At 39.2% G+C, this 9,474-nt stretch overlaps 2 protein-coding genes across 2 annotated transcripts; one reads left to right on the top strand and one right to left on the bottom strand.

Moving 5' to 3' along the window:
* The first annotated feature begins 1,205 nt into the window (after window positions 1–1,205).
* LOC120720599 lies at window positions 1,206–4,132 on the top strand. The gene is made up of 9 exons (XM_040010333.1): window positions 1,206–1,576; window positions 1,742–1,881; window positions 2,089–2,314; window positions 2,427–2,644; window positions 2,742–2,904; window positions 3,007–3,113; window positions 3,208–3,352; window positions 3,490–3,616; window positions 3,766–4,132. Exons 1-9 carry the CDS (start codon window positions 1,529–1,531, stop codon window positions 4,101–4,103), a joined length of 1,512 nt encoding a protein of 503 aa, XP_039866267.1. The 5' UTR covers window positions 1,206–1,528; the 3' UTR covers window positions 4,104–4,132.
* Window positions 4,133–4,324: 192 nt separating this feature from the next.
* LOC120721820 lies at window positions 4,325–7,445 on the bottom strand. The gene is made up of 7 exons (XM_040012454.1): window positions 7,318–7,445; window positions 6,447–7,123; window positions 5,909–5,954; window positions 5,462–5,553; window positions 5,262–5,372; window positions 4,871–5,144; window positions 4,325–4,553 (listed from the first exon to the last, which is right to left on the bottom strand). The coding sequence occupies exons 1-7, from the start codon at window positions 7,330–7,332 to the stop codon at window positions 4,347–4,349; spliced, it is 1,422 nt and encodes a 473-aa protein (XP_039868388.1). The 5' UTR covers window positions 7,333–7,445; the 3' UTR covers window positions 4,325–4,346.
* Between the last annotated feature and the right edge of the window lie 2,029 nt (window positions 7,446–9,474).

Below are 9,474 nucleotides of genomic sequence, written 5' to 3'. Positions count from 1 at the left end.
GTGTTGTACCTGTGCCAAAGACTTCATGCCCCAAGGACCTCAACAGCTATAGGCCGGTGGCTCTGACATCCCACCTGATGAAGACCCTGGAGCGGCTGGTCCTGGCTCAGCTTCAGCGCCTGGTGAGCTCATCATTGGACCGACTTCAGTTTGCCTACCAGCCTGGCATTGGAGTGGATAATGCTGTCATTCACCTCATACATTGTTCCCTCTTTCACCTGGAGACCGCTGGGAGCACTGTGAGAATCATGTTCTTTGATTTCTCCAGTGCCTTCAGCACCATTCTTCCCATGGTCCTGAAGGACAAGCTGGAAAACACAGGAGTGGACCCCCACACTAACTGGATTTTAGACTACCTCACCGACCGACCGTATGTGAGAACTCAGGGCTGTGTGTCGGACAGGGTCGTCTGCAGTACGGAGGCCCCACAGGGAACGGTTCTGGCTCCGTTGCTCTTCACCATCTACACTGCAGACTTCTCCCACAACTCCACCCAGTGCTTCCTGCATAAGTTCTCTGATGAATCTGCAATAGTCGGCCTCGTCACTGATGGGGACGACAAGGAGTACAGAGAACTGACCCAAGACTTTGTGGACTGGTGCCAGCTAAACTACCTCCAGATCAACACTAATAAAACCAATGAGCTGGTGGTAGACTTCCGCAGGCACAAACATCCTCCACTGCAACCACTGAACATCCAAGGTATGGACATTGAGGCTGTGGACAGCTACAGGTACCTTGGTGTTCATCTGAACAATAAACTGGACTGGACTCATAATTCAGACGCCCTCTACAGGAAAGGGCAGAGCAGGCTGTACCTGCTGCGGAGACTCAGGTCTTTTGGAGTGAAGGGCCCACTCCTGACCTGACCTTCTATGACTCTGTGGTGGCCTCAGCCATCTTTTATGGTGTGGTCTGCTGGGGTGGCAACATCTCACTGGAAGAGATTGAACAAGCTGATCCGCGGGGCCAGCTCTGTTCTAGGATGCCCTCTGGACCCAGTGGAGGTGGTGAGTTACAGGAGAATGGTGGCAAAGCTGTCATCCTATGGCATTATTTTTGTGCCACTATTCTGAGCGCACGTAAAAAAAAATTGAGCGCACGTAAAAAAAAATTGCAGGTGCAAGTGTTGCATTTTGAGGAGAAATTTATTTTGAGCTTACAAAAGCTGAATTTGAGTGAACAAAATTCATTGCTGCGTGCAAAAAACGTATTTCAGTGTTTGCGCTTGTCCATATACACACACAATAGCACCCCCTCTCGCTCAGTTTTTTCATTTGCGCTTGCTCGCAATGTGTTGCTTGCGCTCACAACATTCTCTGCTTCGTACGCTCAACTCTCTGTACACCGTTATAAGTGTGCCACAAAACCAACCAATCACAGACTTGGTTTCAAAAATTCTGATTGGCTCTTACGGTCTGCAATCCGCTCGCTAGCTACTGCTTTCCGGACACCGGAAACACTGTCCACTCAGTCTCGCTTCTTGCAGATAGAGGGATTTTTGATTTACTCTGCAGCTAAAGAAGAGATGGCAGAATCAAACAATGGCTCCAATAATACTACACCACAGTATCAGGTGAGTTTAATTTTTTTTTGTGAATTTAGTAATTTGCTGTCCTTTCTGTTTAATATGCTGTGAAATTGTAGTTACAGATGCAGCTGTAGAGTTTAAGCTAGCCTTATGGGTAATTACCAGCGTAGTTGTCTTACTGAGGCAGTATATCCTAATCATGTTTTTTAGGGTAATGGTGCAGTTGAGTCAGCAGTAAGAAATCTGGTGTCTTTGCTGCTTAACAACATATCCACAAATCCTTCAGGGAGGCCAACAGAGAGTGGGCAGCCGGAGCCTAGAAATCTGACTATCCAGCAAGAGATGACAAGGTTTTTGCTTTTTTTGTGTGTTTTTTTTATTTTAACTTTTTGCAATCTTTTCTGTTAAAGTTATTTGGTTTGTGGATTTATCAACATTGATTTTTAAATTAAAATGTGCTATTAAGGACTGATGTCATATTTAATAACTTTATTAAACAATAACCCTTATGTTATGCAACACTGCATTTTTTAAACTCATGCATTTTCATCCCACAGATCATTTCCAGGATATTTCAAATCACACTTGAGCCGTGGTAAAAAGAGATGTTTAACATCTACTAAGCAGCTTGTTAAGGCAGGCAGTAAGACCACAGGCCTCAGTTTTTATTTGCTGTCAAAAAACACATCCTACACACCTTTGCCAGCTGAGGAGCTTGAACTCCTACAAGCTGGCATGGGGAGACAAACAGTGTCTCTTCCAGAAGATGGTGACCATGCAGAGGTAAGTTTGTGTAGTCAGTATTAAAATCAGTCATTGGCAGACGCATTTAGCCTGAATCATATGCCACAGTCCATTTAGTGTTCCATTCTGCTTAACTGTGTTTTTAACTAAGATTTCTAGACTTCTGGAAGAAACCTTTCCAAAAATGGAATATCTTTGTGGAGGATGGCTCTTGCATAAGGCAACAGGTTTGTTGTTAATTCAGTTTTTATGTATTTTTTGTATGAAAGACATGATTTCAGGTATTGAAAGCAGATTCTTTGAAGGACTTGAGAACAAGGGCAAAAACCCCAAGTATTCTCTGACCGATCTTGATAATGAAAACTTCAGGTTGGTTACATACGAGCTTTGTGTATTACATTTAATACGCATCCGATATTTTTGTAAATGTTACCTGAAAATGAATTATAATCATTTGTCTACACAGAACTGTTGGTGAAATAATTGCAGTCAGCCTCGCCCAAGGAGGCCCATCTCCTGCCTTTTTCAAAGAATGGTGCTACAATTTCCTCTGCTCAGGAGAGGTTGATTTCAGCTGTCTGTCTAAGGAGGATGTTGCAGATGTGGAATCTTCCCTGCTCATCCGCAAAGTGAGCACCTGGTTTAGCTCTGGCACATGATATATTATGAGTATGGTGTTTTTAAACACTTTTAACCTTCTGTATTTCCTCTTTCACATTATACATTTCCAGGTTGAAGATGCAGCAGACATACAGTCTCTGATGATGTGGGCTGATGAAATTGTCAGCTGTGGATACACAAACCAGATAAAGATGGAGAGTAAGGAAAGCATGATCCGGTAAGGGAGAAAAAATCAGAGAGATCATTAACCCACCCCCCCCATCCCCAACTAGTTTTTCATTTTGTTTTTTTTGTTTTTTGTTTTTTTTAAGTGCTATTGTCTTACACTCTACAACAAGACTGATTCCAATGCTACAGCAGCTCCGAAAGGGCATAGAACTGTATGGACTTGTGAACCTGATGGCTGTAAATCCTGAAGCTTGCCACAGTTTGTTTGTTCCTGGGAAAATCCTCAAAGTAAGTATTAACATAGCAGCTTCAGTCTGATCCAAAGACAGTCCACTTATCTGTACTGTAGTTATCCTGTATTTATTTATTAGTTTTGAATGAACAATATATCTATAATAGAATCTACTTTATTTCCTTATTTACAGCCAGACGCTGATTTCATTATGATGAGCTGCCAACCACATTTCAGTGAAAAAGGGACATCTAGGGAGAGAACTGAGAGGAAAATCATAAATTTTTTGCAAGATTTCTTGCAGGAGATTGAAGTATCAGGTACTATATAGTATTAGCTGTATATACCTATAGTATTGTTTAAATACCGTATGCATCTGTTAAATATTTTTGCTTTAACATGCAGGGCACTAGAAAGTATTCTTAGTTGTTAATTTAAAACATTGTAATCCAGATTGCTTTTTATTTAGAAAAGACTTCAGAAACATTTTCAAACATCACAGATGGAAACACAGGCGGTGCAGGTGGTGAAAAATCAGAGTCTCTTGCTGTCCACCATGTGCTCCAGTGGATGACCGGCCAGTCCCATGTTCCCATCCTTCCTGATGAAAAGAGACATTTCAAAATAACATGCAAGTTTGACCATGAATGTAAGGAGCGGCTGGGAGATCACTCCATTTGTTACCCAGTTGTGAGTGCATGCACTTGTACTGTGACTTTTCCAGTGCAGCATCTGGACACTTACACAGTGTTTAAAACCATAATGAGTGCAGCAGTTAAATATGGTGGTGGATTCCACAGAGTTTAACACATTGTTGTCTTGTAATTTGGAAACTAAATGAGTAAAAATGTTTCTAAACATTAGCTGTTAAGATGTTCGTAGCCGTTTCATGAAAATGACAAGACTTCAAAACTTTGTGTAGGGTCTTACGTTGATAGATAATAAGCAAGTGCTTTGTTTGCTTGTCTACTTGTAATCTGAATGTTTTAGCAAAGAAATCCAGTATTTGAGAACTTAAAAGAACGTTGACTTTCACGTCCATGTTAAGTGTCACTGTTGGTTTGACACCTGTAGCAAGAATTGTATGTACAGGTCACGACCGTGTGACTCAGAATGTTCCAAGGGATTAATAGTTCTCTGAAGCCCCTCCAGGGTTTCCTCATCCAGTGGGCATTCAACTTCAGGAACCACAACTGTGCTGTTAGATTCTTCTTGCAGTACAGCACTCTCCCAGTCAATGCCTGGATCCCGAAGCTCCTTCAAATCCACAAACATATATAATGGTCATTATTCCAGAATAGGTACTTTTGGGAGGAATGTTATTTTGTGTAAGCGTTTTTTCCATTAAATACAACAATTTAAAAAGAATGCCATTGTTTTCATGTTCTTCTTACTGTAATTTAGATTAGTGGTAATTGATAAGCAAGAATGTATAAAATCACCAGAAGCATCTCCCAGATGTGCTACAAGTGTTTAATTTGTTAATTTCAGAAGAGCAGAGTTAACTGCTAACTAAAATTTTGAAATTCAACATTTAAATAAATTTAAAAAAAAAATCACTTATGATCTGGTACCTCAAGTCTCTCGCCCTCGTCCAGCTCATGTAGATATCCCATACACCAGAGCTGTTCAGGAGTGAGACCACCTTCTGTCCTGAGGGGATGATTATTCCATCCTCCAACAAAGGTGACAAGATCTGCTCGGAGTCGAGGGACAAAGATGTAGTGGACACCAAAAAGATGAATGACATCTGAAATGTCAAGCAGGCCATCCTCCTCGAGTGAGTGAAGAATATCATGGTACTTGCTAGTGACTGCAATCCAGACATCACGCCAAAGTCGTTCTACTCTGTAAATACATTTGAATTTGGATTTCAGGTATTTCATGCTTCAAATCAATATCAGAACTGCTACAACAATCTACCCATGCAGTCAATAATAATATAAAAAACATCAAAAGACTAACCTCTGATTGTGGACACTCTTTCCAGATATGAAACTCGCTCTCCCTGTTCCTCTTGTGGCAAACATGAAATGTGCAATGTCCAGGTTTTCTACTCCTTGATCTGCCCTAACCCTATGATAAAAATACATTTTTAAGGAGTTTTTAAAGTTTTCTTTAATGAAACTTGTTGCTAGCATATAAATTAAATCAGGACATAAAACCTTGATGGCAAGCCGTGAAGCTGGGCTGATCTCAGGAAAAATGAGAATGCCGTTTTTGCCCTGTTGTTAGTTGCTGCATCCAAGTACAGGACCTGCAGTAAAAACAAATGGAAAATTAAAGATCTGGTTTCAGATCATGTATAGTTTTTCAGTTAATAATGCAGTTTCATAATAAGTGTTCAAGGAATATTGTACGGTTCTATGTTCATAACCATAATTCAAAGCTTGAGTAGTCTATACATCAATATTGGTAGTACTTATCAAAAAATGAAAATGGCCTTTTAGTTGAACCTTTTTTTGTAAAGAACTGATTATAAATTAAAAAAAAAAAATTGCAAATTGTCCACTATGTTGGCTTGCTGAATAATTGATGTTCATAAAAAAACAACCTAATAAAGCTCTCATTTCAAAACTACCAAATATTCTACATAACAGTTAAAATTTTACCTTCCTTGAGTAGCCATCCACTCCACCAAAGATCACAACATTGTACCTGTTTCAGAGGGAAAACAGTCTCACTAAGGCTTGATTTGCAGAACATGTAAGACATTGAAAATACATTTTTCAGTATGCACACTTGCCACTAACTTAAACTGGACACTTGTCAGGTGTGCTAAAAATAATACCAACATTTTTATATGTTTATAAGTTCAATGAGACTAAATATTTTAGTTCTCTTGTCATGATGTTTTTTTAAAGTTTTCTGGAGCACTTAACATATTATGTGTTGATAGGCTTGTTATCATGGAAAATATCGATATACAAAGTGTAAATAATTGCTCAAGAAAATTTACAATTAACAATATTGCTGGTTTTGTTACACATCCTGTATTCCTTTTACTTAATATTACTCTATCAAGTGCTTTTTAAAATATTATAAATACACTGAAAAACCTATCAGATAAGGTTGATTAAAGCAGATTTAAAGTATAACATGCATCTTTCTGCCCAACTTGTGTTAGAGCTATATAAGTGGGTATTTTACCTTATTAGCTTGTGATTTGTGTCTATGTGGACCAGGGAGAGAGGGCCTCGCACCGAGTAGCTTCTTCGCACAACACAGCCTAGTTCTGTGATCCGTTTGAAGATCCCTACAGCATCAACTCGATGCACGGAGGCCATCATTCTCCACCACTGAACACGGAGACCCATAGAAACCAAATGTCCTTGAACCATTCGATAGCCAGCATTTGGCATCTGATTTTTGATAGCCGATATGATGTTGTCCAGCTCTTGGTCATTCATTGTGCTGTATGTTCCTCTCACAGACAAGTCAAATTCTTGCATCCTCCTGTAGATTGTTCTTCTTGAAACACCAAGACATTTAGCAATGCAGCTGACTGGCAGCTGAATGTCCAACAAATTCTTGAGTCTTTCTCTCTCTAGTACGATTTTGGGGTGGCCAAGTCCCAGACCAAATTCTGTTTCCAGTTCAATAATGGCCACAGAGCTGATGTTAATTTCACACTGAACCAGATGATGAACGTTTTGTAGAGCCTCTGTAATCTCTGACAGACCGCCTATTTGCTGAGAGAAAGATTCAAACAGAACAAGCTCATGACGAGTCAAGAACTCCAAATAATCCAGATTTAGTGGTTGTTGGTTTAAAGCAGCTTCCAGTTTAGAGAGGAGTCTATGCATCATTTGCTGTCTCAGTATGTCCTGTTAAAAGCAGCAAAGAACATGGACAAGTAGTTAGAAAAATACAATGAAATGATGTATCTCAGACAAAAATAAACAACCCATAAAACAAACTACATGAGGTACATCATTTTTCAAGTTTGCATAGTTTGCAAATTAGCTAACGTCAGTTATCAAGCAAATAATAATTAACAAAATGATTTTATATTACTTACATGTGGCCGAGACATGCTCTTTTCGTGCTGCTATTCAGTATTCGACGACATAAAAGAGAGCTACTCAAATATAATTTGGAAAAATTAGTCAGCTGGCATGGTTGTATGATGCAACTACATTATACTACACCAACAATAGTGCTTAAAAAATAATATATTTTAAAATAAAATAATTAAAGATATTATCCGCAAATTGGGGTTTAATAGAGTTTAGCTGGATTTAGCTACATTTCGGACAGTGTTTCCGGAAAGCAGTAGCTAGCAAGCTGATTGGAGACCGTAAGAGCCGATCAGAAATTTTGAAACCAAGTTTGTGATTGGTTGGTTTTGTGGCACACTTATAACGGTGTACAGAGAGTTGAGCGTACGAAGCAGAGAATGTTGTGAGCGCAAGCAACACATTGCGAGCAAGCGCAAATGAAAAAACTGAGCGAGAGGGGGTGCTATTGTGTGTGTATATGGACAAGCGCAAACACTGAAATACGTTTTTTGCACGCAGCAATGAATTTTGTTCACTCAAATGCAGCTTTTGTAAGCTCAAAATAAATTTCTCCTCAAAATGCAACACTTGCACCTGCAATTTTTTTTTACGTGCGCTCAAATTTTTTTTACGTGCGCTCAGAATAGTGGCACAAAAATAACGCCATACCATCCCCGTTGGACAACATCTCCTACCCCATGCAGGAGACTGTGACAGCACTGAGCAGCTCCTTCAGTGGTAGGCTGCGGCACCGACGGTGTGGGGCGGAGAGATTTCGCAGGTCTTTCCTACCTACTGCTGTCAGACTCCACAACAAAGACTTTTGCAGCTGATCAAACACACACAAACCCACACATATTCAATAAGACTAAGTGCAATACTCTTTTTCTGACAAAGTTGTATTTTTACTCAGTTGTATATAGTATTTGTATTCTATTTTTATCCTATTGTATATTTTATTTTATTCTATTGTATATTGTATTGTATTTTATTCTATTCTATTCTGTACAGTTGTGTACAGTATATTATTCTTATTGTATTCCAGTGTTCCCTAATTTTTGCTATATAAGTTTGCACTGTCCACTTTCTGCTGTGACAAAACAAATTTCCCACGTGGGGGACTAATAAAGATTATCTTATCTTAGACAGTTCAATCAATGCGAGGAACATTTCCTACATTCATGCAATTTATTGTTTTTAAACAATCATGTGAATTTTTCTATTGATGTGCTTTTCTTAACTTCCTGTGACTATAATGGCACGTACATGGACATGCTGTTGGGTGCCGGAAGCCGATTTCTCACAGATTCTGAAGCTGCAGGTTTCGTCACTTGCCGACCAGCAGCAAAAGAAGATCAAAACTATGCTTCACGTTTGAAAAACATTGTCATGAATTCCCTCTTACTTTTGCTGTTTTGCTTCCACCACAATAAAATCACATTTCTTGCAAAGCTCTCTCTCAGTGTACTTCAAGAACAGTTTACCATCAAACATCTGTTTTCTGCATTATTCGCTTGATTATTGTGCTTTTGTGCTTATTACCAGTCTACTGTTGTGTACAAGCAGGCAATATATTCCCTCCAATGATCTGTGATTTTACAGAGCTTGCTGCACAGTATTCTGCTTGTCCAGATTCCCCCTACGTCTTTCATCTACGGCATTGTTTTTGTTTCATTCAATATATTTAGTGAACTAATATAAAGCATAAAGCACATTACTCCCAAATGAACCTCACAAAGTTGCATTCTGCATCATGGCATGCAGTTACTTTTCTGGTAAGGTACACATCAGTCTACTATGTCAGTTACAAAGTAGAGGGTACCACAACTTAAGTTTTAGATTTGTAATAGTAATTGCACTTCATTAACCAAACTATTGAAAGTTTGTTGTGAAGCAATCTGGTCTTTAAGTGATGACGTGATGAACCCTGCTTCTGGGCCCATACTACTCTGCATTTAATAAGGCTGGTATGTTTTTAACATGTTTTAATGCTTTGTATCTTGTTCCATTTAATCTCAAGAAGCCCCTAAAGACAGTCAGTGATCACTGTCGGCCTCTCTAGGTTTTTATTATCATTCATTTTAAAGCTCAATTTTTAAAACCTTACAATATAACGACAGCCCCGCCCATGCAGCAGTATATTAATGACTAACCTGGTATTGTGGATGGATTCTCTC

This window comes from Simochromis diagramma, unplaced genomic scaffold, assembly GCF_900408965.1.
Source record: "Simochromis diagramma unplaced genomic scaffold, fSimDia1.1 OVJJ01000123.1, whole genome shotgun sequence".
Classification (NCBI taxonomy): Eukaryota; Metazoa; Chordata; class Actinopteri; order Cichliformes; family Cichlidae; genus Simochromis; species Simochromis diagramma.
This window is presented reverse-complemented; position numbering and strand designations above follow the sequence as displayed.

Excerpts from the sequence above, each read along its gene's own strand:
- LOC120720599 (XM_040010333.1), top strand. The coding sequence starts at position 1,529 with ATGGCAGAATCAAACAATGGCTCCAATAATACTACACCACAGTATCAG. Across the intron at positions 2,645-2,741 it reads CTTGATAATGAAAACTTCAG|AACTGTTGGTGAAATAATTG; the intron begins GTTGGTTACATA and ends TTGTCTACACAG. Across the intron at positions 3,114-3,207 it reads AGTAAGGAAAGCATGATCCG|TGCTATTGTCTTACACTCTA; the intron begins GTAAGGGAGAAA and ends GTTTTTTTTAAG.
- LOC120721820 (XM_040012454.1), bottom strand. Across the intron at positions 5,373-5,461 it reads CTTCACGGCTTGCCATCAAG|GGTTAGGGCAGATCAAGGAG; the intron begins GTTTTATGTCCT and ends TTTTTATCATAG. Across the intron at positions 5,145-5,261 it reads AAGAGTGTCCACAATCAGAG|AGTAGAACGACTTTGGCGTG; the intron begins GTTAGTCTTTTG and ends ATGTATTTACAG.